This window comes from Myotis lucifugus, unplaced genomic scaffold (assembly GCF_000147115.1).
Source record: "Myotis lucifugus unplaced genomic scaffold, Myoluc2.0 scaffold_62, whole genome shotgun sequence".
Taxonomy (NCBI): domain Eukaryota; kingdom Metazoa; phylum Chordata; class Mammalia; order Chiroptera; family Vespertilionidae; genus Myotis; species Myotis lucifugus.
This window is the reverse complement of record NW_005871110.1, coordinates 303,579-329,232: the sequence shown is the minus strand read 5'-3', so window position 1 is coordinate 329,232 and position 25,654 is coordinate 303,579. Positions and strand designations below refer to the sequence as shown.

At 39.1% G+C, this 25,654-nt stretch overlaps 2 protein-coding genes and 1 long non-coding RNA gene across 3 annotated transcripts in view; 2 read left to right on the top strand and 1 right to left on the bottom strand.

Moving 5' to 3' along the window:
- Positions 1–25,654, top strand: part of ANK3 (ankyrin 3) — a 202,674-nt gene that overhangs the window by 145,142 nt on the left and 31,878 nt on the right. Inside the window, exons 29-35 of the mRNA XM_023754603.1 lie at positions 6,779–6,990; positions 8,485–8,692; positions 9,642–9,738; positions 10,330–10,558; positions 11,207–11,332; positions 12,014–12,136; positions 13,585–13,666. Of these exons, the coding sequence (XP_023610371.1) occupies positions 6,779–6,990; positions 8,485–8,692; positions 9,642–9,738; positions 10,330–10,558; positions 11,207–11,332; positions 12,014–12,136; positions 13,585–13,666 (1,077 nt within the window). The remainder of the gene's footprint in view (positions 1–6,778; positions 6,991–8,484; positions 8,693–9,641; positions 9,739–10,329; positions 10,559–11,206; positions 11,333–12,013; positions 12,137–13,584; positions 13,667–25,654) is intronic.
- LOC111826236 lies at positions 8,612–11,817 on the bottom strand. The gene is made up of 3 exons (XR_002829521.1): positions 11,631–11,817; positions 10,293–10,476; positions 8,612–8,745 (listed from the first exon to the last, which is right to left on the bottom strand). It is a non-coding gene; the product is annotated as an uncharacterized LOC111826236 (long non-coding RNA).
- Positions 15,770–25,565, top strand: LOC111826235 (ankyrin-3). Its single transcript, XM_023754600.1, has 3 exons — positions 15,770–15,853; positions 16,014–16,047; positions 17,446–25,565. The coding sequence occupies exons 1-3, from the start codon at positions 15,770–15,772 to the stop codon at positions 25,284–25,286; spliced, it is 7,959 nt and encodes a 2,652-aa protein (XP_023610368.1). The 3' UTR covers positions 25,287–25,565.

The window sequence follows — 25,654 nt, the reverse complement described above, 5'->3', positions numbered from 1 at the left end:
TCAGGAAATAGCAAATAAATAGGTGGAGACTTCCAAAATCCGGACTTCTGACTCAACTCGAGTTGTTTTTCTACATTACTCCTTTGCCTTTGTATGTTTTCAAATGAAGGATGCCTATGAAACTACTTTGTGGGGAACAAAAATGCTACCTAAAGGTCAGCTGCTATGTAAATGTTCCATTACTAACCAAGTAACCCTCTTAGTTCATGTCTGACTCAAAAGGATATTGTCATTGCAAAATAAGGTGCAAGCCTGTGAGACTAGAGCCTCCGTGGTTATGCTAATGAAGGGGGTGTGTCAGCAAGGCTCTATTCTAGTAAGAGGCTAGAATGACACAGGACAGTTGGTCTGGGTGTGAAGAGCCTGCTGTTACCACCAAGGTATCATGTGGCAGGAGCAACTTTTCTCTCGGGCAGCGGACACAGATCTTGTTCTAGCACTTGTCAATTCGTGTTTTCTCAGCAGAGAAAAAGATACCGCAAAACAGAGAATACTCATTCTGCTTCCCAAAAAAACTCTTTACAGTGTACCAGATTAAACCCACTTCATAAGTTTAATTAAAACCTTACTTTAATTAAACCCACAAAGTTCATTTACACATGTTTAAAATTGTGCCTCCAAAGCCAGACCCAAGGGGTGTTTTGTAGTTTGCAGTTATGCTGGACCTGGGAGTATTTGATTGGTGGAAGAATTCTTCCTCCATAGAGGTCTTAACTTAAAAATTGATGAGACACACTGAGTCCTGCACTATCCAATACAGTAGACACTAGCTACATGTGGTTATAGAGCACTTGAAATGGGGTTTCTACAAATTGAGATATGGATGCTATGAATGTAAAATACATGATATACAAAGATTTAGTACACCTCCAAAAGTAGACATATTGAGTGTCCCCAAAAATGTATACACACACTGAATAATTATAAAGCCAATGTTTATTAAAATACATTTCATTTTCAAAATTGAGCTATCAGCTGTTACAGTATGTATACATTTTTGGGGGGACAGCCTGTATATCTCATTAAAAATGTTTATGTTGGTTACATGTTGAAATGGTAATATTTCAGAAATACTGGCCTAAATATAACATTGTTAAAATTAATTTCACCTGTACCTGTTTACTTTTTAGTGTTTCTATAAGAACATTTAGATATTTACATATGTGGCTTGCATTATATTTCTTTTGGGCAGTGCTTCTCTGGACAGTGTGTAGACTTTGTTTCACATTACCATTAGATTTTAAAATCAAAATTATTGCTACCTAAGTATCACAAGAATGCTTTGGGGATATATGAATTATGCTATGATTTTAAAATCTCAGTCACTGTATTGGAACAAAATGTTCCTAAACTTGTCCAAACAATGTTATAATGCTAGGAAAATACTCTCTCCCTTGTTGTGATTGCTTAAGTTTCAGATGAGAGCAAATGAGATTTGAAGATAATACATTTTAGATTTAATAAATTATACTATTGGAATTGGAGTCAGGAAAGGAAAATTGATACTTATAATGTTACATAACAGAAAATAAATTTTCTGTGATTTTTTATCTAACTATATCAACAATATTTTAGAAACAGACTTCTCAGTTAAAAATTGCAACTTTGCTTCATTTCAGTGAAGCAAACTTATTTGTTTTTAATTTATCAGCCCTGAGACAAATAGTGATCTTAAAGTGTCCAGTTAGGTTGTAGAAGCAGTTGAGCAATGACAGGTGAAATCTGTAGCTTTATGTTGTTCACAGCACCATCTATTGGAGAAATCTATTAACACTCTTGAAACATTCTGGAGAAAAAGTAAAAATTGAACTTAAATCAAGATTGTGGTAAGAGTGCAAAAAAAAAAAGCATACCAAAAGCTATTAACTAAACCATAACATAATATGGACTTGTCCCTCGTGTCTCCTCTTCCAGAAAGTCTTCCCTAAACCCCAGACTGAGTTAGATCCACCTGGTAATACACAGCACCCGGCCTGTCTTCTTCTGTAACAAGGAGCTTTGAACTTTGCTATCTTCCTTGGTGGACGGTAAAGTCCATGAGGGCAGGACTGGCTCTGACGTGTGGACAGCCTTTATGCTCAGTGCAGATAACAGCTCTTGGCACAGTGTTGTCACTTCATCATAATTTGTTGAAAGAGTGGAGAAATGATTTGTCTCCAGGCATATGCACCCACTTTTGGTGATATTCATTCTGAGACCCAGACCCAAGAGAAAAAGCAACTACTTAAAGGAAGGAATGCACAACCAAATGGGGAGGGGAGGTCTAGGAGACAGGGGAATGGCACAATTAGTTTTCTAATTTTAAGGCATATGATTGTCAGAAATTATATGGATTGTTAAAACTGGAGAGAAAAACAAACAAGCATATCATTTTCCCACACATTCTGCGTCATTAGCACTTCATACATGTGCACATATGAATAACAAAGAAGGTCCCACCTTGGGTAAAGATACAAAGTAATGCTGATCCAGACAGACATGAAGCAGATACCAGAATTGAATAAGAATATGAGTTAAACTACTGAAAGTGCTATATGAGACCTCTCTGTACTGTCCTTGCAACTTTCCATGAATGTCTAATTATTTTAAAAGTTGACAAAAATTGAAAAGATTCCTATCATCTTTACTTTGAGGAAGAAGGATCAAATTACATCTTGAGTTATTGTTTTTTCCCCTGTAACATCTTGGGTGGGCTTGGTACAAAAGTTGCATTATTCAGATGGAGCTGAATTTTCATTCCAAAGAAAGGTCTGTAATTTTCTGAAATATTTCATTGAATTTATTACAAGTTCCATATATTCTGTAGCTTGAGTTGACTGTTACCGATTTATCTTTTATTTCCTTCATTTCCCTCAATTTCTCTGATATTTCGTTTTCTGTAATTGAAAATATTTTTAAAAAATGGAATGAAATGAAAATGATAGCAATTCAGATGTATATACTGTAGACATGCAAAACTAGTTAGCTTGCCCTTTCTAATTCCAACCTTCTAAGTTTCATCTTTTCCCCTGCCCTTCCATAGCAGATATTTCATTCTTAGAGGAGCAAACTGAGTAGAACTTACGCCTAACCAGAAATTATCGAGACATTTAATCATGTGTATGTAAGAGTAAGGCAAAATTGATCCGATGATAATTCAAAAGCTTTAAGACTAACTCATTTAGTGGGAACATGAATTCAATTCTGTCATTTATGCTTCAGTGTATTATAATCTCCATAACTGTTCATATGTGAAAAGCATCTAATAATCCTTACTGCTCTGTTCTAAAACCTCAGTGGCAGAGAACACTGTCCCACCTTTTACAAATACGGGGACTAAATGAGTTACAAGGTGCTTAAGAAATTTATCATTAATCAGTGAGGCAAGAAAGCTGTAGAACATTGGCTTCTACGTGTTTTGTGGCAAAAAGTGCCACGGTACTAAGTAAAGTCTTTCTGCTCATAGAGTGGGCCAATAACAAAGCATGTCACCTTTTGGACCAGGGTGTTTGCAAATCTACCCCTTATTCATCCACCCATTTATCAACATGTCTATATGACTTCACGCCTTCTCCCCAACCCTGTTTCTAGACCTAGTTTCTATTTTCAGCCCTAAAGCAGACCAACAAAGTCAACTTGGGCAAGTCATTAAACCTTTTGCAAGTCAGACACCTACTCTACCATATGCTATATTAGCCTTCCTCCTAGCCAGAACTACCTACTTCAGAACTCACCTCTGTCTTTTCCCTTTAATCTTTTTTGAGGGGGTGGGTGAAAACTTTACTAGTAACAGATGAAAAAGAGGAAGGAGGATCCTTTCATATTCTATGGCTTTATGAATCAACCTAAAAGGTAGAAACTCTGGATATTTATACCCCTTTATCCTTTAATACTATCGCTTTGGGGTGATTTATTATATGTTTTAAAAAAAACATTTAAAAGTAATGGGTATTTATTATTGTCCTATAAGCTCTTCTCGTATTGAACCATCCTTGAGTTTTTTATAGGATCTTGTTGTCATGTTTTTAATCTTTGAGTTCTGAATTTGCAAAGAGACGTGCAGGGTGAGAGTCTACAAGACCTTGCTTCCCTAATGTGTCAGTCAAGTCATAGTCACCGGGATTGAATGTTAAAAGCAGATTTTTGGGTTCCACCCCTGGCCGACCAAGTCAGAATCTCCACAAGAGAAACCTAGGAATCTGTGCTTTTAATATGTCCCCCAGGTGTTGCTTAGGACCTGGCCATTGTGGGTACACTGCACTCGGAGCTGGCTTCTCTGTGGGTATGAATGTGATTCAGGCATCGCATCTGTGCTGCAGATAACTGTGTAGGGTGTATATCTGCATGTAAAGGGTGGGAGCAAAGCAAAGATTCTTGGTAATTCCTACTTCTGGCCTAAGTAATAGAGCATTTAAAAATCTGAATGGAAAGAACTTTGACGTTCCATTTTCACATGATCAGACTTTATGACTATTTGCCTGGAAATCTAACTTTTCTGATAATAAGAGTCCCCCCTTATCCATGGTTTCGCTTTGTAGTGTCAGCTACCTGCAGTCAACTGCAATCCTAAAATATTAAGTGGGAAATTCCAGATATAAACAGTTCATAAGTTTTAAATTGTACGCCATTCTGTGTAGTGCAGAGGTCCTCAAACTACGGCCCGCGGGCCACATGCAAATACAAATACTGTATTTGTTCCCGTTTTGTTTTTTTACTTCAAAATAAGATATGTGCAGTGTGCATAGGAATTTGTTCATAGTTTTTTTTTTAAACTATAGTCCGGACCTCCAACGGTCTGCGGGACAGTGAACTGGCCCCGTTTAAAAAGTTTGAGGACCCCTGGTGTAGTGTGATGAAATCTCACCCTGTCCCACCATGAGTGTGAATCATCCCTTTGTCCAGGGCATCCAAGCTGTCCACCCGTTAGTCACTCAGTAGCCGCCTTGGTTATCAGATTGGTTACCAGAGAGAGACCACATTCACATAAGTTTTATTACAGTATGTTGTTAATTGTTCTACTTTATTATTAGTTATTATTGTTAATCTCTAATTATGTCTGATTTATAAATTAAACTTTATCATTGGTATGTATGAATAGGAAAAGGGTCATGAAGCATATCCCCCACAGATAAAGGGGGACCACAGTATACCTTTTTAAATTATATCACAGAATTTTTAGAAGTTTTATATTCTCGTGAGTTTTTAATTCCGTTCAGGTAAACATCCAGTAAGTAAACTAATTTCTGAGTTATAAACACATGGACATAGATTTTATTGTGTTTTTAAAAAACAGGAAGACTAGAGCCACTTTTTCACATGATATTTTAATTTTTAAAAAACTATTAAAATAATAACCAGTCTCCACTACTACATCTATTTTAGAGCAATATTTTAAAGAATTATTCCAGATGTTTGGTATGAAAAGTGTGAGTCTCATTAATTCCCAATTGATTTCTCTGTTCAGTGGATATGAACTGAACACTTACTATGTGCCAGGCCTCAATATCAAACATCATCTAATTTAATGTAATTTAACTGAGTGTCAGAGCCTTTTCATTCCCTCTTGGCAACTGTTAGCCAGCTGGGTCTTTAGTTACCTGATTTCAAACTTTCAGCTAAGGTCATTTCACTATTGTGTTTCACTTTCCTTTTTTAAAGCAAGAAATAGAGAAAAAAATGTACTTGCGTTGAATTTACTTTAAAACATTAATAGTCTGTTGTTTGTATATATTATATTGTTATATTAATACTAGCATGTTAGAATTATTACCCAAGTAATATTGCATGTCTATACATTCATTATAATATTATACTATTCCTCTTCTTTTTTCCCCTTCCCCAATTTTTACATAAATTATATGAATGTATACATTGACATGTAAAGATGTGATTAGTCAATTTTTATACTTTTTGTGACTGTAATATGCCTTGGAGAGAGAAGTACATATTACAACATATATGTCCACCTCATGTACTGACTTTTGAAAGAACATGCCTGTGGCTGGGTGGAATGGACTGGAGTAAGGAGATACAAGTGGCAGGAAGGTGGCTAGGAGGTGGTCTCAGTAATTAGGCAAAAGCCTGAACATGGGGGTGACAGGATAGGAAGCCATTTCTGAAACATCAAGAACCAAATGGACTTTGACCTTTAGATGTAAAGTACAGAGGAAAGTGAGTCAAAGCTATTAAACTAGAGGACTGAACAAACAGTAAACCCTTTCCGGGAGTTTGGACTATAGGGGAAGGAGGAGGGTTGGAGGTGGACAGAAAGCAAAAAGATGTGTTCATGTGTGGCTGGTTGAGTTTGATGTGGGAGGACCATTGGTGGTGATGTTACTTATCATTTGGGTAATTTAAAAATATTTTCAAGAGGTTTTCAAACAAAATTCTAGAGCCTTTCAGACATACTTACGTCCTTATTCACTTTCTTATGGGGCCTTACTTTTTCTGACTCATTCTTTCTTTTGGCAACTTGAGGGGAAGATTATGTATAAATAATCACAGAATCAACTGTCCCTTTTTGAAGAGTAGAAGTTTGTCCATATATGGTAAAATTCCCATTTTTGAAGATTTTGTTCTTCTTTTCAAGTACTGTATGTGAATATTTTTATAATAGTTTTGCAAAGCTTGTTATAATTTTAGGATAACTGTAGTTTTCTCTTTATCATTAAAAAAAACCCTCTATTTAGATTACTGAATATAAGTAATTTTAATTATCAAAATTGCACATCCGTTTGCCTCAAGGTATTGTGGAAGCAGGCTTATTCTCATGGCTTTCTTCATTCATTTGTCTTTTCAGAACTTGATAGTCCAGAAGAGTTAGGGAAAAAGCGAATCTGCAGGATTATCACGAAGGATTTCCCCCAGTATTTTGCAGTAGTTTCACGGATTAAGCAGGAAAGCAACCAGATTGGTCCTGAAGGTGGAATTCTGAGCAGCACCACTGTGCCCCTGGTCCAGGCTTCTTTCCCTGAGGGCGCTTTGACCAAAAGAATCCGAGTGGGCCTCCAGGTAATGTTCACACAAGGTTCTCCTCCTGGGATCAGATAGAGCAGCGGTTCTCAACCTGTGGGTCGCGACCCTTTCACAGGGGTCGCCTAAGACCATCCTGCAGATCAGATATTTACATTACGATTCATAACAGTAGCAACATTACAGTTATGAAGTGGCAACGAAAATAATTTTATGGTTGGGTCACAACATGAGGATCTGTATTTAAAGGGCCAGAAGGTTGAGAACCACTGATATAGAGGGTGGGGAGCATGTGCCACTCTGGGAACAACTGTCATAACTCTCAGTGGATTCCCTCTCATATTGCTGATGAAAGCACGAGGCCATTAGGGAGAATCATTAACCCATTTCAAATGAAAAGCATTAATTAAAAATTAGCTTAGTGGCTTATGAAGTAAGTTACATAGTTTAGGGTTTTCCCATATAAAAGTATCACCTGGTTTCTGATGAGAGATCGCTTTTTTTAACCATAGGTTATTGGTCTCAGTATGTGGAGCAACAGAAGCACCAAAGGGTACATGGACCATTAAAGAAACAACCCATATTTGACTTGGTTTATGACACGCCACATCATAAAAACCAGCAGTAGTGAAACTTGCAAGCTTTCAAATTTTGGTTTAAGTAAAATCGTAAATGCAGGGCTTTATCCAAACCAGTTGGAACTCGTTTGGGTTTGGAAAGCTGACTGGAAATCTTGGCAACGGAGGTCTTTCATGTATTTATACATTTCAGTTAGGCCGAACCAGTACTTAACCGGTATTTTTTTTCTTACTAAGGAAAATAGCCTGAAATGACTTAATTTGTGTTGTTAATTAATAGAGTATTTAAAATATTTAACTGACAGTTGCCTCTCATGCCCAAGGAGTTGGGTTTTTAGAGCTGAGCACTCTAAGTCCTGGGAAGGCCTTCAGTAAACACCTAGCTAAAGAGACCACCTTCCATTCCACTGGCATGAAGTGCCCTTCAGCTCTCTCCCATATAAATATTCAGTAGCAAAGAGACCAAAAGGAAGAATTTCAGTTTGGAAGAATAGATCTGAAATCCTTTGCAATCATGATTTTTTTCCTTTTCGTTACCACTCTGAAAAACCTCAGTTTTTACAGGGGTGCAAGTTGCCTTTGTCATGTTTTCCTGAATGTCCCACATAGGTTTTTAAATATATTGGACACGGTATTTGTTGTCTGTTAGTTTAGATTAGGCTAGGATGCTTCTCTGCTGTGAGACTGGATTCCCTCTCTGTCACACAAGCCTACGCTGTCTGTTACATTGGGGCAACATTAGGGCTGACGGGTTCCTGCTACAGTGTTGGGTTATTTGGGGTTTGTTTTGTTTGTTGTTGTTTTACGCCTTCTTGAAATAACGCGAATGCATGAAGAAAAAGACATTTATTGGTTGTGTGTTTTTGGTTATTTCCTCTTCACTTAAAAAGTCAACTTTCCAATGAGATTAAAAAAAAATGGCCACTTTCACTTAAGGTTCTTTTTTTGACTCTAGGCCCAGCCTGTTCCAGATGAAATTGTGAAAAAGATCCTTGGAAACAAAGCAACATTTAGCCCAATTGTCACTGTGGAACCAAGAAGAAGGAAATTCCATAAACCGATCACAATGACCATTCCGTTGCCCCCGCCCTCGGGAGAAGGCGTATCCAACGGGTACAAGGGGGACGCCACACCCAATCTGCGCCTTCTCTGTAGCATTACAGGTTTGGTTATGTTGTTGCTGTACCTGCTGTTGATGCTAGCATTTGCAGTGATTCTGTAAGAAAACAAAGCCTTTGAAATGCCCATGCCAACTTTATAAGAGAAAAAAAAAAGAATAAGACATTTTTACTTGTCCATCACCTCATTTCTATTATCCCTCCAATAATTTCTTTAAGATGTTGATATCATTTAAAATTAACATTTTTCCTACTACTAAATTTCATATTAACAATAGCGCCCTCTTAAGGTGATTGAGATATTATTGCATCTGCTGGGGCATCTAGGTGATCTCTCGGTGACCTAGACAGAGGTGGTGAACCTAGCAACACCCTTTAGACTGCAGGAAACTGAAGGACTTCGGGAGTACATGTTTTATGAGAAGCACCTGGAATCCAGAGCTCGATTCCTCATTTGATCAACCTAATGTGATTTTTAACTGAAAATCCCAAGATTAAGATAGACTGCGTTTTTTTGTTTGTTTTGTTTTTAAGAATAATTTTAATGGCTGATTCACCCTTAGTCCCTGGTAAATTATATGATTCAGCTAGTACAAATAAGTTGCTTCTTAACTTTCTTGATGGTTACTGCCTTTTTAAACATTAAAAAAAAATAATAGATTGTCTATCTGAAACACTAAATCTTGGCACTTATAAAGTACACTTGTAAAATCCACTTATAGATTGGTTATCCCAATTTCAAGCCATTCATTAATACCCGGACAAACAGAAAAGTAATTTTTAAAAAGTTGAATAATATCTTACAAGGAAGTCACAATAAGCCTGCAAATGGATAAAAGGAGAGTCAAGAAGAAAACCTTTAGCACATGTCATTAATTGAAAGAGTTAAAGTTTTGCAAGCTACTGGCAAACCGTGAAGAACAGGATAATGATGCAAATATTAGAAGGAGTATGTCTGTTAATAAAGTTGCCATATCTGCTGCTGTTCTCTTAGGGGGCACCTCACCGGCTCAGTGGGAAGACATCACAGGAACTACTCCTTTGACGTTTATAAAGGATTGTGCCTCTTTTACAACCAATGTTTCAGCCAGGTATGGAAATAAAGGATTCCAAAAAGCAATAAGGAATTAGTTTTATTAGCTTTTGGAAAGTAAAAATTGTTGTGCTCAATGCCAGTATGGTTATTTTTTACAGTTTTGATAGTTAAGTTGGATCTAACTTAGAAATTTAAAATTCACTGTGATAAGTCATTAAGCCCAGTTTTTGTAGGAAGCTATAAGGTACTAGACTGGATTCTTCTAGTAAAATTTCTTAGCAACTTTAATTTATAAATACTGATAGTTTTCTCTCATAAAATTCATGCTCCTTCCAATTGTAAAGTTATAGATTAAAAACTCTTAAAACAGCAGTAGAAAGGAAGTCTTACCATATATGGGTATGTGTTAGAGGGAAACAAGAATTTTATGGGAAAGAAAGAGAACGAGAATCTTAGCATTTTCTCTGTTTGATAAGCAGCAAACATCCTGCTGTTTGTTTAGATGCACAAGTCAATGTTTTAATTTAGTTCCCTTTATACTCTGATTTTTTAATGGTGAATTTTTTTTTTTAAGATTTGGCGTTTAAGTCACTTCATTTCCATACTTACATTTTGTTCTGTTTTGGTTTGGCTTTGTTTTTATCAGATTTTGGCTTGCAGACTGCCATCAAGTTTTAGAAACTGTGGGGTTAGCCACGCAACTGTACAGAGAATTAATATGTGTTCCATATATGGCCAAGTTTGTTGTTTTTGCCAAAATGAATGATCCTGTGGAATCCTCCCTGCGGTGTTTCTGCATGACAGATGACAAAGTGGACAAAACTTTAGAGCAGCAAGAGAATTTTGAGGAAGTTGCAAGAAGCAAAGATATTGAGGTACCTTGTTCAGAACAAGTTCATTCAATTATATCCCCCAGATACGAAGTTTTGAAGTTTTATTTTGAGACCATAATAGTGCTCACTATAAATATCAAGTATATTATTGATTTTAGTTTTTGTTTTAAAAATACAATATAGATTCATTCTCAAATTATTTTAAATGTTGTCAAGGTTATCTTAGTTGGTTAAAAAAATAGCACTAATGAATCTAAGTCATGGTTTCCATTTTCCTGTAGCTACTTGAATTATCTTATTTTTATGGTCACTGTCTGTACACATTACCATGATTTTGCTTTTTCAAACCCAGATATCAGATAAGAGTAAAAAAAACTGGAACAAGTTTTCAAAGTCTATCTGAACAAGTGATTGATGTCAGATACTTTCTCAAACATGTTTAAAGTTGCTAGAATAGAAATATATGATTTTGTCTTATACGAGTCCATAATAGTTTCCAGTCACAATTATTGAATTGTGAGCCCAAACAGTTAATTTTGTGGCAAATAGGACTATAGAAGTAATGCCCTAATAAGGAGACAAATGTGACATAGAAACATGTCATTCAGTTAATGTCAATGTGACTTAAAAATCTCAAAATTCTTTTAATTAAAGTTAATATTAAATTATGTATTTCTTTTACTCTAAAAGGTTCTGGAAGGAAAACCTATTTATGTTGATTGTTATGGAAATCTGGCTCCACTGACCAAAGGAGGACAGCAACTTGTTTTTAACTTTTATGCTTTCAAAGAAAATAGACTGCCATTTTCCATCAAGGTAAGTCCTCATCAGCAGCGATTCTGTGAATGTCCTAATCACTTATTCTGTTTGAAATATTCCACCAAACTTGAAGTCATAGGAACAAGGTCAGATTTTGTCTTGGTTCTACCTGAGTGTACTTTCCAGATAGGAAAGCTTTATAATTAGTTTTAAAAGTCCTTACCTTTTCAACAGCTAAATAGTCAAGCAAATGTTTGTGAGACCAAATACTCTAGTATAATAAAATGCCTCATAGCTAGTTATTGCTCAGTAATCAAATAATGGATGAAAGTGAAAGTCAGAACTCAAGCTTCACCTTCATTTCTGACCTTCTTGGAGAAGCTTTTTCCTCAGAGAACAGAAGGATATAGGACGATGATTTTACTGTCATTATTATTTGCTGTTATTCGTGTTGCTAAGACTGAGGATTTGAGAAAAAGAAATTATGAGACAGGAAGAAAATGCATGGAACCCAGACACAACAATCCTCTGTTTAGACTTGGAATGGGACATCCTAAATCTTGCTGAGTTTAAATGTGACCACCTCGGTGGCCATGTAATTGTTATCATCTTTTCTCTTTATTTTCCTGCCTCTTGAAGGTCTCCATAAAATAAACATGCTTGACTCTTATAAAGACAGGATTCCTTAGAAAAGTCTATTTCTACATAAATTCTTAAATTCTTCTTAAATTCTTCTAGATTAGAGACACCAGCCAAGAGCCCTGTGGTCGTCTGTCTTTTCTGAAAGAACCAAAGACAACAAAAGGACTGCCTCAAACAGCTGTCTGCAACTTAAATATCACTCTGCCAGCACATAAAAAGGTATCTTTTGGTATTGGTTTATTTTCACTTTCTTTCCCTGGTCTTGAAGAAGTGGGCCATTGGTATGCAATTAAGGAATGCTATGTAACATGATTGAAGCTCTTGAAACTCAAGTTCTATTGGTCTCTGTGTAGACTAAGTCTCGTTACTGTGGTGTCAGATTCTTATGGTTTGTATGATGGAGTCCTCTGTTTATTGCTTCTGCTTCTGCTGGTAGTTCATAGATTTTTATGATTAAAGGGCATCACACATTAATTTGCCATGGATATACTGTTCTTGATACATTTTGTTGGCTTTTTTTTATTTGCTTTGCCTTCTAAATCAGCTTGCATTTTGTGCTCCTACTGAGTCCTTTTCATATCCTGATATTCTTTTCTGCTGTCCATTATAATATTCCTTGTCTCTGCAATGCATCTTGGAACGAAAAGGAGACAGAGTCAGATCAAGATGATGAGGTAATATGAACACTTCTGCTTTTACTCTATCAGAGATAGAATAGAAATTGAATCTGTATAAAAGAAGTTGCAGCAGGCCGAAGTATGGGAAACGTATTTTTTTTTTTAGCTTGAGTAAAGGGTATATATTTTTCTTAAAGAATAGTTCATTCTTCATCCACATACGCATAAGAGTATATTCAGTAAAATCATAATCCAAATAATAATTTAAAAAGTTGAACTCAAGTCCTTTAAACATTTTTAAATGTAATTGGCATGTATCAAAATCTACATTTTCACCTAGTATCAACTGTGTTATAACTTTTAAATCAAGATCATGGGTAATATATGAAATTTAATTATATGAATCAACCTATGTTTTACATAATATAAAATATGTGCTCAATGGCTATTGATAAATATTTTATATTCTACTTAAAGAAATGTATCTTGGCCATTTTTAAGGATATAGTTATTCAAGTTATCTCCAAATATTTCTCCAAGTTAGATGATAATAGGATTTTTAAAACTCACACCTCCATAATTATAGAATCAGCAGTCTTAAGACTCAGTAACATTCCTAATGAAACCATTAACCTGTTTTTAATCTTCTCATCTATACTTTCTGCCTGTTAACACACTGAAACAACAGCAGTAATCAGAATAAGAAACTTTGTGTGCCTTTTTTCCTGGAATGTACTCACATTGTGATATATGTGTTTTGAGGCCTAATTAATTGGGGAAAATTTACTGTTCAGCATCAGAAGTCTCTGTAACTCTCGTCTTTTATCTGTAGTTCCCTGTAGTCTGCTGTGTTGGTGCTCATATATTTGCTAAATGATGGCTATTTGTTTGAGACATTGAGTGGGTTTTTAGAATCACATTTTAATGAGGAAATTTCATACGAAGAAAAAATAAGGATAAACAAGATATCAACATAACATCCTACAAAATGTTTCTAAACTATGAAATGTCACAAAAATGTTGGACACAGTCTTTGTTTTTCCTTTTCAGGCCGAGAAAGCAGATAAACGACAGAGCTTTGCATCTTTAGCTTTACGTAAGCGCTACAGCTACTTGACTGATCCTGGAATGAGTGAGTTTTCTAACACATTTATTAATTTATGCAGATTTTTATAAGAAGAGACATTTTTTCTATACAGTCAGAATTTGGGGGTCATTTGAAAACCCAATGGCAAAAGAAAAATTGCCTGCAAGAAAACTTTACCATGAAAATCTAAGTAACACCATGAAATCTAAGGAATATATTGTACATAGTTGAAGATATGAGGCACAAACACCCCTAGGTCATAGCTTCAAAACAGGTTTTTAAAAGCCATTAACCATTTTTATTACTTAAAATCACCTATCTTAAAAAACCATGGTTTCACTTTGATTGTTAACTATGCTAGGAGATCATGTTGAACCGATGCTGTTTTAAATCTATGCTCAAAAGAGAAAATATTTATTTTTATGTATGTGGGATGGTAGAAAAAGATGAGAAAGTAACTTTAGTTGTCATCTCATTTTTCTTCATCTACATAGGTCATTATGTCTTAGTCCTGCCTCTTTTTCTGCCCACTTTGAAAGAATGGTATTTTCCTACCTTCTTGAGGTAGCATGGGTTTACTGACTTTCTTTTCCCTCCTTCTCTGTCTTTCTCCCTCCCCAGCCCTTTATTAAATGTGTTCTAAAGGCTGGTCTTCACTAGACTGGTTAGACTCTTCTCTCAGTGATTGTTTTGGTTCATTGTTAACTGGTTTAAAAGTATCAAGGTATAGATTCATTCAATCATATTCATTTTCTCCCTCTCTCTTTGCCTCCCCTCCCCTCATCCATGTGGTTATCACCTGTGTTGATCATTGCAGCCCTTAATATAACCCCTCCACCAATAGGAACTAAGGGTGTGAGAACTGCACTGTGTTTGATTGATGTAGTGGTGCCACTTTAAACATTAGAGGAAGATTTATACAAAAAAATATTTCCAAATTAGTGAATAATTTCTAGCTGTTTCTCAACTCATATGACTTGAGTTTAGGGAGGACTGAAAATTTGTCAGTGAGAGCCACAACTTTGGTTTTTCCCACCTTCTCTGAAATTAACTCCCATTGTGCTACAATGCAGGAAAGATGTGTATGTAACTAGATGATTTTTTCAGTAACTAAATCTCCTGGGTGGATGTCTTTGTTGGAATACTGTTTTGCCCGCCCCCCCCCACCCAGCTAAGACCCTCACTGCGTAGCTGGTTGGGACTCCTAGGCCATAGCCTTAAGCTCCATGGACCAGCTACTTTAGGACAGAAGTACCTTGGGTAGGCCAGCTCACATCTGATTCTGGTCCCTAAGGTATTGGTTGTGGCAAACATGAGTTGTAAGGTCAGGTATATGCTAAGTCGATTGAATTTTTCCAATTTATGAAAGTATTGCTACTCTTTGGTTAGTGTCAGTTAAGGTGTATGTAGGTTATCTTCCTTGAGTTTTGATAGAGCAACAAGGATGTTTTTCTCTCTTTTATGAAAGAGAGCAGAATCGTGGTGAACAGAGGAATGGAAAGGAGTATTAAGGAGCTAAGGAAACTAAGGAAAAGTCATGGCCCTGAATTGGTGTTAGAACTCCAAGTGAATGCAGCTTTTCTCTAACTACCTGTCCTTTCTAACTGTAAATCCCCCCCCCCCAAAAAAAAATTCTGGTGTAATTCAGTGCCTGACATCCAGAAATTGCCTTTGTTATAAAGGGAACTACAAAATATGTGTCATTAAAGCACAACATGTAATTGAACAGTAAGTTGGCTGCTTGTGCGAGGTATAAAACCATAGAGGTTGTTCAGAAGACTTCTTTGTTTGATGAGCTAGCCTTCAGTGGTAAAGGAGAGATGCTTCACCAGTTTTTGGTAGTTACAAAGATAGATTCTCTTGAGCCATGACATTGGACTGAGCCCAGATCACTGAATTGAAGGAATCCCCAAACCCTTCATTTGTAGTGTGGTATTTCTAACAGAGTTAAGCAATATTATATTGAGAATTATGGCTAGGAGGGGTAATGAGTGGGTGAGTTTTTCCTTAGTTCTTCCACTTTTCCTTAGAACAATATGCCAGTCTAGAAAAGGATATGTTCTAAATGTTTGAATTTAAATGTACACTAGGAATGAAAACCTTCACCCTTGTGGGAGTAGCTGCTAATCCAAGGACTGGATTGTAGCAATGGCACGAGCACAGCCTGAAGAGGAGCATAAAGATGAAGCAGATTCTCATTTCCTCTTCGCGGTTCACTCTTGTTCTGAACCAGTGCAGTCACTCTGACATACACATTACCCTTGGCAGGCATTCCAAATCTCTGACCAGCTCGATTTGTCAGAATTGTAGAAGTAGAGAGGACTAAGTGTGTGTTTGCTCTCCCCTGGCGAGTGTGCTTACCTCATTTGTGTGTTTCTTGTCCCGTTGCCAGCAGAATGCTGGTAGTAAATCCATCTTTGCTAGTGGTAGGTCTGCCTCATGGCTGCTCCAGTGTTTGGGGTATCCATGAGTCCCATGAATATTCCGGGAAGGGATCTTTGCCATTGACATCCATATACAAAAAAATACTGTATTCCACTGTAGATAGTTAAATATGGGGTGTTAAAAATATGAATGTGCTTTTTTAGATTTTCCCCATGATACCTTTTGAGAATTAAAAGTATGACATATCATGAAAAAAAACATGAGATAAAATGTGTGCTTTTATCCATAATGACGACAACACCAAACATGGATATGTTTAGTTGCAGATGTATTTTTACTATGCAGTATTAAATATTTTCCTAAAATCTCAAAAGGTACCAAGACTTCACATCTCATGGAAAAAGTGTACTCTTCTTTCTCAATGCTCTTGTGAAAGTATTTTTAAAGTTTATATATTGTGCATACTATGGCATAAAAATTGTATTCATTGGCTTGTTTGCCATGATATATTGCGCATGATAAAATGTTTTGTTGCTTTGCTTGCTTATGGTAACCATGAACCATATTTTGGTTTTTTTTCTTCTCCCTTTTATGTGTGTGTGTGTACACATGCATCTTAAAATCATTTCATATCACTTTTTTTTTTCCTCACCAAAAGGAATATACTGCATGGAAAAGATAAATGCAAACATTCCTTTTCTTTGTTTTTTTTTTCTTTTAAAATTCTGACTCAGAGAATTTCTTGCTCTTATTGGCTTTTTATGGGTGTGAAGCGTAACCGAACTGTGCATGGAAGATGCAGACTTAAAATCCAGTGGCTTCACGGTTTGCACATCAGTTGCCTGTCACTTAAAAGTTATTTTGGATTCTGCATGAAATAGGCTTGAGTGGTTTTCTAAAAAAAGACTTTTAGATATTTAACATAGAGCTACACACATTGATATGGTTCAAGGCGAGGAAACATTAGAAATTACTAAAATGAGAGTTTTATGGTTGCACAAAACAAACATTAGCCTATACAGGCAAAACAGAATGGCTACTGATATTTTAAAACCAGCACATAAGAAAGTCAATAGGAAGTAAGGGAACAGTTTTCCATTGTGGTTATTTTTCATCATTAATTCTTTCCTTGTGTTTCCTAATTTTCATTGTTGGCCTATTTGGTTGCGACGTGCTTTTTCTGTCTTTCATTTCACATTGCTCTGTTTTTTATTTATTTAGTGTTTTGTATGTCTTTTACTTTGGACTAGTTATGTCTGTAGAAATTTTTTCCCTCTTTTGCTTAATTGTTCCTTTGCCTCTTCCATTCTAAATCATGCAAACAATTGTACTTGCTTTTGTAATATTTCAAAGTTTACTGACCAATTTTTTTCTCTGGTCTCTCTGTTTCTCAACCATTTTTGTTGATTTTTGTGTTTGATTTCATTTTAAAATTTAAGAAACAGTTGAACGGAGTGCAGGAGCAACAAGATCCCTCCCCACTTCTTACTCATACAAGCCATTCTTTTCTACAAGACCATACCAGTCCTGGACCACAGCTCCGATCACAGTGCCCGGGCCAGCCAAGTCAGGCTTCACTTCCTTATCAAGTTCTTCCTCAAATACGCCATCAGCTTCTCCGTTAAAATCAATTTGGTCCGTTTCGACTCCTTCTCCAATCAAATCCACATTAGGCGCGTCAACTACATCTTCAGTTAAATCCATTAGTGATGTGGCATCTCCAATTAGATCCTTTCGGACAATTTCTTCGCCAATAAAAACAGTGGTGTCACAATCTCCATACCATATCCAAGTGTCTTCTGGTACCCTGGGTAGAGCGCCCACAGTCACGGAGGCCTCGCCTTTAAAGGGGCTGCCGTCCAGTTCCATGTTTTCCTCTCGAACCTCTCCAGTGACTACAGCAGGGTCTCTTTTGGAGAGGTCATCCATTACTATGACACCCCCGGCCTCCCCCAAGTCAAACATTAATATGTATTCCTCAAGTTTGCCATTTAAGTCAATCATTACATCAGCAGCGCCGCTAATATCTTCGCCTTTAAAGTCAGTGGTGTCTCCAGCTAAATCAGCAGTTGATATCATTTCATCGGCGAAAGTTACGATGGCCTCTTCTCTCTCATCTCCTGTGAAGCAGATGCCTGGACATGCAGAGGTAGCATTAGTCAATGGATCTATTTCCCCTCTGAAATATCCATCATCTTCAACTTTAATTAACGGATGCAAAGCCACTGCCACGTTACAGGAAAAAATTTCTACAGCTACAAACTCTGTAAGCGCTGTGGTTAATGCCGCCACAGAAACAGTTGAGAAAGTGTTTTCTACGACAGCGATGCCATTTTCCCCACTCAGGTCATATGTTTCTTCAGCACCATCAGCTTTTCAGTCTCTCAGAACTCCTTCCGCAAGTGCACTCTATGCATCCCTTGGGTCGTCAATATCTGCAACTACCTCATCTGTAACTTCATCGGTAATAACAGTGCCAGTATACTCTGTAGTCAATGTTTTGCCAGAACCAGCATTAAAGAAACTCCCAGACTCTAATTCACTTGCAAAATCAGCAGCAGCCTTGCTGTCCCCCATTAAAACATTGACTACGGAGTCACGTCCTCAGCCCCATTTCAATCGAACTTCATCCCCAGTCAAGTCATCTTTGTTCCTTGCACCCTCTGCCCTTAAGTTGTCTGCACCATCTTCTTTATCTTCCAGTCAGGAGATATTAAAAGACGTGGCTGAAATGAAAGAGGACCTCATGCGGATGACAGCAATACTACAAACAGATGTGCCTGAGGAGAAGCCATTCCAGCATGAACTCCCCAAAGAAGGGAGAGTGGAGGACGAAGAACCTTTCAAAATTGTTGAGAAAGTAAAGGAAGACTTAGTGAAAGTTAGCGAAATCCTTAAAAAAGATGTGTGTGTCGATAATAAAGGACCACCCAAATCACCAAAGAGTGACAAAGGACACTCTCCCGAAGACGACTGGATAGAATTCAGTTCCGAAGAAATAAGAGAAGCGAGACAGCAAACTGCTGCGAGCCGTTCTCCCACTCTGCCCGAGCGAGTGCAAGTCAAAGCAAAAGCTGCCTCCGATAAGGATTACAGCTTGACCAAGGTGATTGATTACCTAGCGAATGATATTGGGAGTAGTTCACTGACAAACTTAAAGTACAAGTTTGAGGATGCAAAGAAAGATGGTGAAGAGAGACAGAAAAGAATTTTAAAACCAGCAATTGCTTTGCAGGAACACAAACTCAAAATGCCTCCTGCCTCCATGAGGCCTTCCACCTCCGAGAAGGAATTGTGTAAAATGGCCGATTCCTTTTTTGGAACAGATGCTATTTTAGAGTCTCCAGATGACTTTTCTCAGCATGACCAAGATAAAAGTCCCTTGTCTGACAGTGGCTTTGAAACGAGAAGTGAAAAAACACCTTCAGCCCCACAGAGCGCTGAAAGCACTGGTCCCAAGCCGCTTTTTCACGAAGTCCCCATCCCTCCTGTCATCACAGAAACGAGAACCGAAGTGGTTCATGTTATCAGGAGCTATGAGCCCTCGGCCGGAGAGGCTTCCCAGTCCCAACCAGAGGAACCCGCGTCACCCAAACCGTCACCCACGTTTATGGAATTAGAACCCAAGCCCAGCACTTCCAGTATTAAAGAAAAAGTTAAAGCATTTCAAATGAAAGCCAGTAGTGATGAAGATGACCACAGTCGAGCTTTGAGCAAAGGCATGCGTGTCAAAGAAGAGACACACATAACCACTACTACCAGGACGGTTTATCATTCTCCACCAGGCAGCGAAGGCGCCTCTGAAAGAATTGAAGAAACCATGTCGGTCCATGACATCATGAAGGCCTTTCAGTCCGGGCGGGACCCTTCCAAAGAACTGGCAGGTCTGTTTGAACATAAGTCGGCAGTGGCCCCAGATGTTCACAAGTCTGCTGCTGAAACCTCAGCCCAGCACGCAGAGAAGGACAACCAAATGAAACCCAAACTGGAGCGTATAATAGAAGTCCACATCGAAAAAGGTAACCAAGCTGAGCCTACTGAAGTCATTATTAGAGAAACCAAAAAGCATCCAGAAAAGGAAATGTATGTGTATCAGAAAGACTTATCCCGGGGAGATGTTAACCTAAAAGATTTTCTGCCAGAAAAACACGATGCTTTTCCTTGTTCAGAGGAACAGGGTCAGCAAGAAGAGGAAGAACTCACTGCAGAAGAGTCCTTGCCTTCTTATCTGGAGTCTTCCAGAGTAAACACTCCTGTGTCCCAAGAAGAAGATAGTCGCCCTAGTTCTGCTCAACTCATATCTGATGACTCTTATAAAACATTGAAGCTTTTGAGTCAACACTCAATAGAATACCATGACGATGAGTTGTCAGAACTAAGAGGGGAGTCTTACAGGTTTGCTGAGAAAATGCTTCTGTCAGAAAAGCTAGATGTGTCTCATTCCGATACTGAGGAATCGGTGACAGACCATGCAGGACCCTCTAGCTCAGAGTTACAGGGGTCTGATAAGCGGTCCAGAGAAAAAGTAGTCACTGCCCCCAAAAAAGAAATTCTCTCCAAAATCTATAAAGATGTGTCTGAAAATGGTGTAGGTAAAGTGTCTAAAGATGAGCATTTTGATAAAGTGACAGTGTTGCACTATTCTGGCGATGGTAGTAGTCCAAAACATGCCATGTGGATGCGCTTTACTGAGGACAGATTAGACAGAGGTAGAGAGAAGTTGATGTATGAAGATAGGGTGGACAGGACTGTGAAGGAAGCTGAAGAAAAACTGACTGAAGTGTCACAGTTTTTTCGTGACAAAACCGAAAAGCTCAATGATGAACTGCAGTCCCCAGAGAAAAAGGCACGCCCCAGAAATGGCAAGGAATACTCTTCTCAAAGCTCTACCAGTAGCAGCCCCGAGAAAGTAACGCTGACAGAACTGTTGGCATCCAGCGATGAGTGGGTTAAGGCGAGGCAGCATGCCCGTGATGGACAAAGCCTCCCCAGAGCCAGTGAGAGGAAAGCGTCCAGTCTGCCCAGCAGCCCGGAGAAGAAGGTTCTGTCCCAACAGACTGAGGACAGCAAGTCCACGGAGGAAGCCCAAGGAAGCGTGCCACAGAGCAAAGCACCAGAAGGGCCCCAGTCTGGGTTTCAGCTCAAACAATCTAAACTGAGCTCCATTAGATTAAAATTTGAACAAGGTGCACAGGCCAGAAGTAAGGACGTGACTCAAGAGGACAAGAAGCCAGATGGCCAATCCAGAATCCCAGTTAAAAAAATGCAGGAGAGCAAGCTACCCGTCTACCAACTTTTTGCTAGAGAAAAACAGCAGAAGGCCATAGACCTCTCAGATGAAAGAGTACCTGTCCAAAAAGATTTTATGGTATTAAAAGCTAAAGATGAGCCCGAGCAAAGCAGTGAAATTGTTGTAAATGATTCTGGCTCTGATGATGTGAAAAAACAGAGAACTGAAATGTCAAGTAAAGCGATGCCTGACTACTTTTCTGAGCAACAGGCGAAAGACTTGACATGTCATGTAACCTCAGATTTAGCAACTAAGGGACCCTGGGACAAAAAGGTCTTTAGAACGTGGGAAAGTTCTGGAGCCGCTAACAATAAGTCGCAGAAAGAAAAGCTTTCGCATGTACTTGTTCATGATGTAAGAGAGAATCACATTGGTCACCCTGAGAGTAAAATTGTTGATCCCAGGAGTGAATTTGTGTCTGTGACTGAGAGAGAACACAAATTGTTAACAAATGGCTCTCTCTCAGAAGTTAAGGAAATGACTGTAAAATCTCCCTCCAAAAAGGTCTTGTACAGGGAATATGTTGTGAAAGAAGGGGACCGTCCTGGCGGGGCTCTCGATCAACCTTCCAGGAGAAGTGAGAGCTCGGCGGTGTCGCACATCCCAGTCAGGATGGCCGATGAGCGGAGAATGCCGTCTTCTCATGTTCCCGTTGGTTTTTGTGAGCAGTCGCCATTTCCAAAGCATGAACTATCACAAAAGTCACCCCAGTCAAGTCACAAAGAGACAGTGGAGACACAGCACTTTAATTCTCTAGAAGATGAAAAAGTTACCTATTCAGAAATCAGCAAAGTTTCCAAACATCAGAGTTATGTAGGCTTATGCCCCTCTCTCGATGAAACTGAAAGCTCCCCCACCAAATCTCCTGATTCTCTAGACTTTAGCCCAGGAAAAGAATCTCCCTCTAGCGAAGTATTCGACCACAGTCCCATTGATGGATTGGAAAAAGTTGCACCACTAGCCCCGCCAGAGGGAGGGAAAGAGATAAAAACTTTACCTGTTTATGTCAGTTTCGTACAGGTGGGGAAGCAGTATGAAAAGGAGATACAACAAGGAAGTGTGAAAAAAATCATCAGTCAGGAATGTAAGACAGTACAAGAGACCAGGGGGACCTTTTATACAACCAGACAGCAAAAGCAGCCTCCTTCTCCCCAAGGTAGTCCGGAAGATGATACTCTAGAGCAAGTTTCCTTTCTAGACAGCTCTGGGAAAAGCCCTTTAACCCCAGAAACACCCAGTTCAGAGGAAGTGAGTTATGAATTTACGTCTAAGACACCAGACTCACTCATAGCTTATATACCAGGTAAACCCAGCCCAATTCCCGAGGTTTCTGAGGAATCGGAGGAGGAGGAGCAGGGCAAGTCGTCCTCCTTAAAGCAGACAACAGTGGAGGAGATAATAGGCGCGCACCAATTGCCTAGCAGTGTGAGCAAAGACTCTAACCAAAGACCCAAAACCAACAGAGTTGCCTATATCGAGTTTCCCCCTCCTCCGCCGCTGGATGCAGACCAGATGGAGTCGGAGAAGGATCTTTCTCTGCCTGAAAGAGAGGCTGGCATGATTGAAGTCAGTCTGCAAGATGAGCAGGACAAGTACCAGCTGGCTGAGCCAGTCATCCGAGTGCAGCCACCCTCCCCAGTTCCTCCTGGGGCAGACGTCAGTGATTCGAGCGATGATGAATCACTTTATCAACCAGTTCCAGTTAAAAAATACACCTTCAAATTAAAGGAAGCAGACAGTGATCAAAAAGAAATGACAAAACCCAAAGCTTCTGCTGAAAAGGCTTCCAACCAGAAAGAATTAGAAACTAATGGATCTGGAAAAGATCATGAATTTGGCCTTGATTCGCCTCAGAATGAAACTGCCCAGAATGGGAACAACGACCAGTCCATCACAGAGTGTTCCATTGCTACCACGGCCGAGTTTTCTCATGATACAGATGCCACAGAGATTGATTCTCTTGATGGCTATGACCTGCAAGATGAAGATGATGGCTTGACGGAGAGTGATTCCAAACTCCCAAGTCAGACCATGGAAATTAAGAAAGACATCTGGAACACAGAGGGCATTCTGAAGCCAGCTGATCGCTCCTTTAGCCAAAGTAAACTTGAAGTCATCGAGGAGGAGGGCAGGGTGGGACCAGATGAAGATAAGCCATCTTCCAAAAGCTCTTCGTCCGAAAAGACTCCTAATAAGACTGATCAGAAGTCAGGGGCCCAGTTTTTCACCCTAGAAGGCAGACATCCTGACAGATCAGTGTTTCCTGATACTTATTTCAGTTACAAAGTAGATGAAGAATTTGCCACTCCTTTTAAAACAGTAGCTACCAAAGGTCTAGATTTTGACCCTTGGTCTAATAACCGAGGGGATGATGAAGTTTTTGACAGTAAATCCCGGGAAGATGAAACTAAGCCATTTGGTCTGGCTGTGGAAGACCGCTCTCCGGCAACAACCCCTGATACAACGCCAGCCAGAACGCCAACCGATGAAAGTACCCCAACTAGTGAGCCTAACCCCTTCCCATTTCATGAAGGAAAAATGTTTGAGATGACTCGCAGTGGTGCAATTGACATGAGCAAGAGGGATTTTGTTGAAGAGAGGCTCCAATTTTTCCAGATTGGTGAGCATACTTCTGAAGGGAAGTCAGGGGACCAGGGGGAAGGGGATAAAAGTATGGTCACTGCCACACCACAGCCACAGTCAGGGGACACCACTGTAGAAACCAATCTAGAGAGAAATGTAGAGGCACCTGCGGTCGAACCTAAACCCAGCATCCCGACCAGCGGAGAGTGTCAGGAAGGCACACCCAGTAGTGCCTCCCTGGAGAAGTCAGCAGCAGCCACTAACACCTTGAAAGTTGACCCCAAGTTGCGCACGCCTATAAAAATGGGGATTTCTGCGTCCACCATGACCATGAAGAAAGAAGGCCCTGGAGAAGTCACAGATAAGATAGAAGCTGTGATGACCAGTTGTCAGGGATTAGAAAATGAAACTATAACAGTGGTTTCAAATTCAGCCGATAGCCACACGGGTGCTAGGCCCCAAGAAAAACACGATTTTCAAAAAGATAACTTTAATAACAACAACAATTTGGATTCTTCCACTATACAGACAGATAACATTACAAGTAACGTAGTTCTGACAGAACACGCCGCACCCACTCGTACCACAGAGAAAGCTAATCCAGTGAAAAGCTCATCAGGAAAAAAGACAGGGGTGCCACAGGGACACTGTGTGAGAGAGAAGCAGAAAGTGCTTGGAGAGCAGCAAAAGACACAGGCACCGGTAGGGATTAGGCGCAAATCCAAACTTCCCATAAAGGCCACTTCAGCAAAAGATACCTTCCCACCAAATCATATGCCAAACATGAAAGGGAGTAAAATGAAGCAGGTTAGTCCATCTGAGAAAACCAAAACCCTTACCTCTTCTTCATGTCTAGACGTAAAGTCCAGAATTCCAGTAAAAAACACACACAGGGATAACACAGCTTCAGTTAGAAAAGCATGCACCCCACAAAAGCAAGGGCAGCCAGAGAAAGACAAGGCCAAACACCTGCCATCCAAGTTGCCAGTAAAGGTAAGATCCACCTGTGTCACCACCTCCAATGCTACCACCACAGTTCAAGTCAGGAAAAGTCAGCTTAAGGAAGTTTGTAAACATTCCATTGAATATTTTAAGGGAATTAGTGGTGAGACCTTAAAGCTTGTGGACCGCCTCTCTGAAGAAGAAAAAAAGATGCAGTCCGAGGTGTCGGATGAGGAAGACAGTACCTCAAGAAACACGTCGTTGTCCGAGAGTTCCCGGGGTGGCCAGCCTTCAGTTACAACGAAGTCTGCTAGAGATAAGAAAACAGAGGCAGCACCTTTAAAATCAAAGAGTGAAAAGGCCGGCAGTGAGAAAAGGAGCAGTAGGAGGACTGGTGAGAATGAAGGCAGTCAGGTTTCTCGAGCACTCTTTGCTCACATCCTGGAGAACGAGCCTAGTTTGTAAACACTTTCCAACTCGTAGACCCTAGTGCATGAACTGTTGTGATTGCCTGTGGAGTGACTTAACCGTAGTTTCTCATTCTGTCATTGTCATCTGTATGTGCTGTTTATATATACTCCTCTTTCTTCCTTCTAACCAAACTACACCATAGACAGCTAGGGAAGCATGCTGAAGATATTGGTGTCATTCATGATGAGCAAATTTTTTTTAATGTGCTAACGGATATGATTCTGTGAAAGTAAAAGCACAGAAGTTGAAACCCCATCATGGTGTTTTCACAAACACAACACTTCTGTAATGTTGTAAAGTAGCTAGCCTGTCAGCATGTTCAATTCCATTACATTGAGCATCCATGTAGTCTGACATTTGGC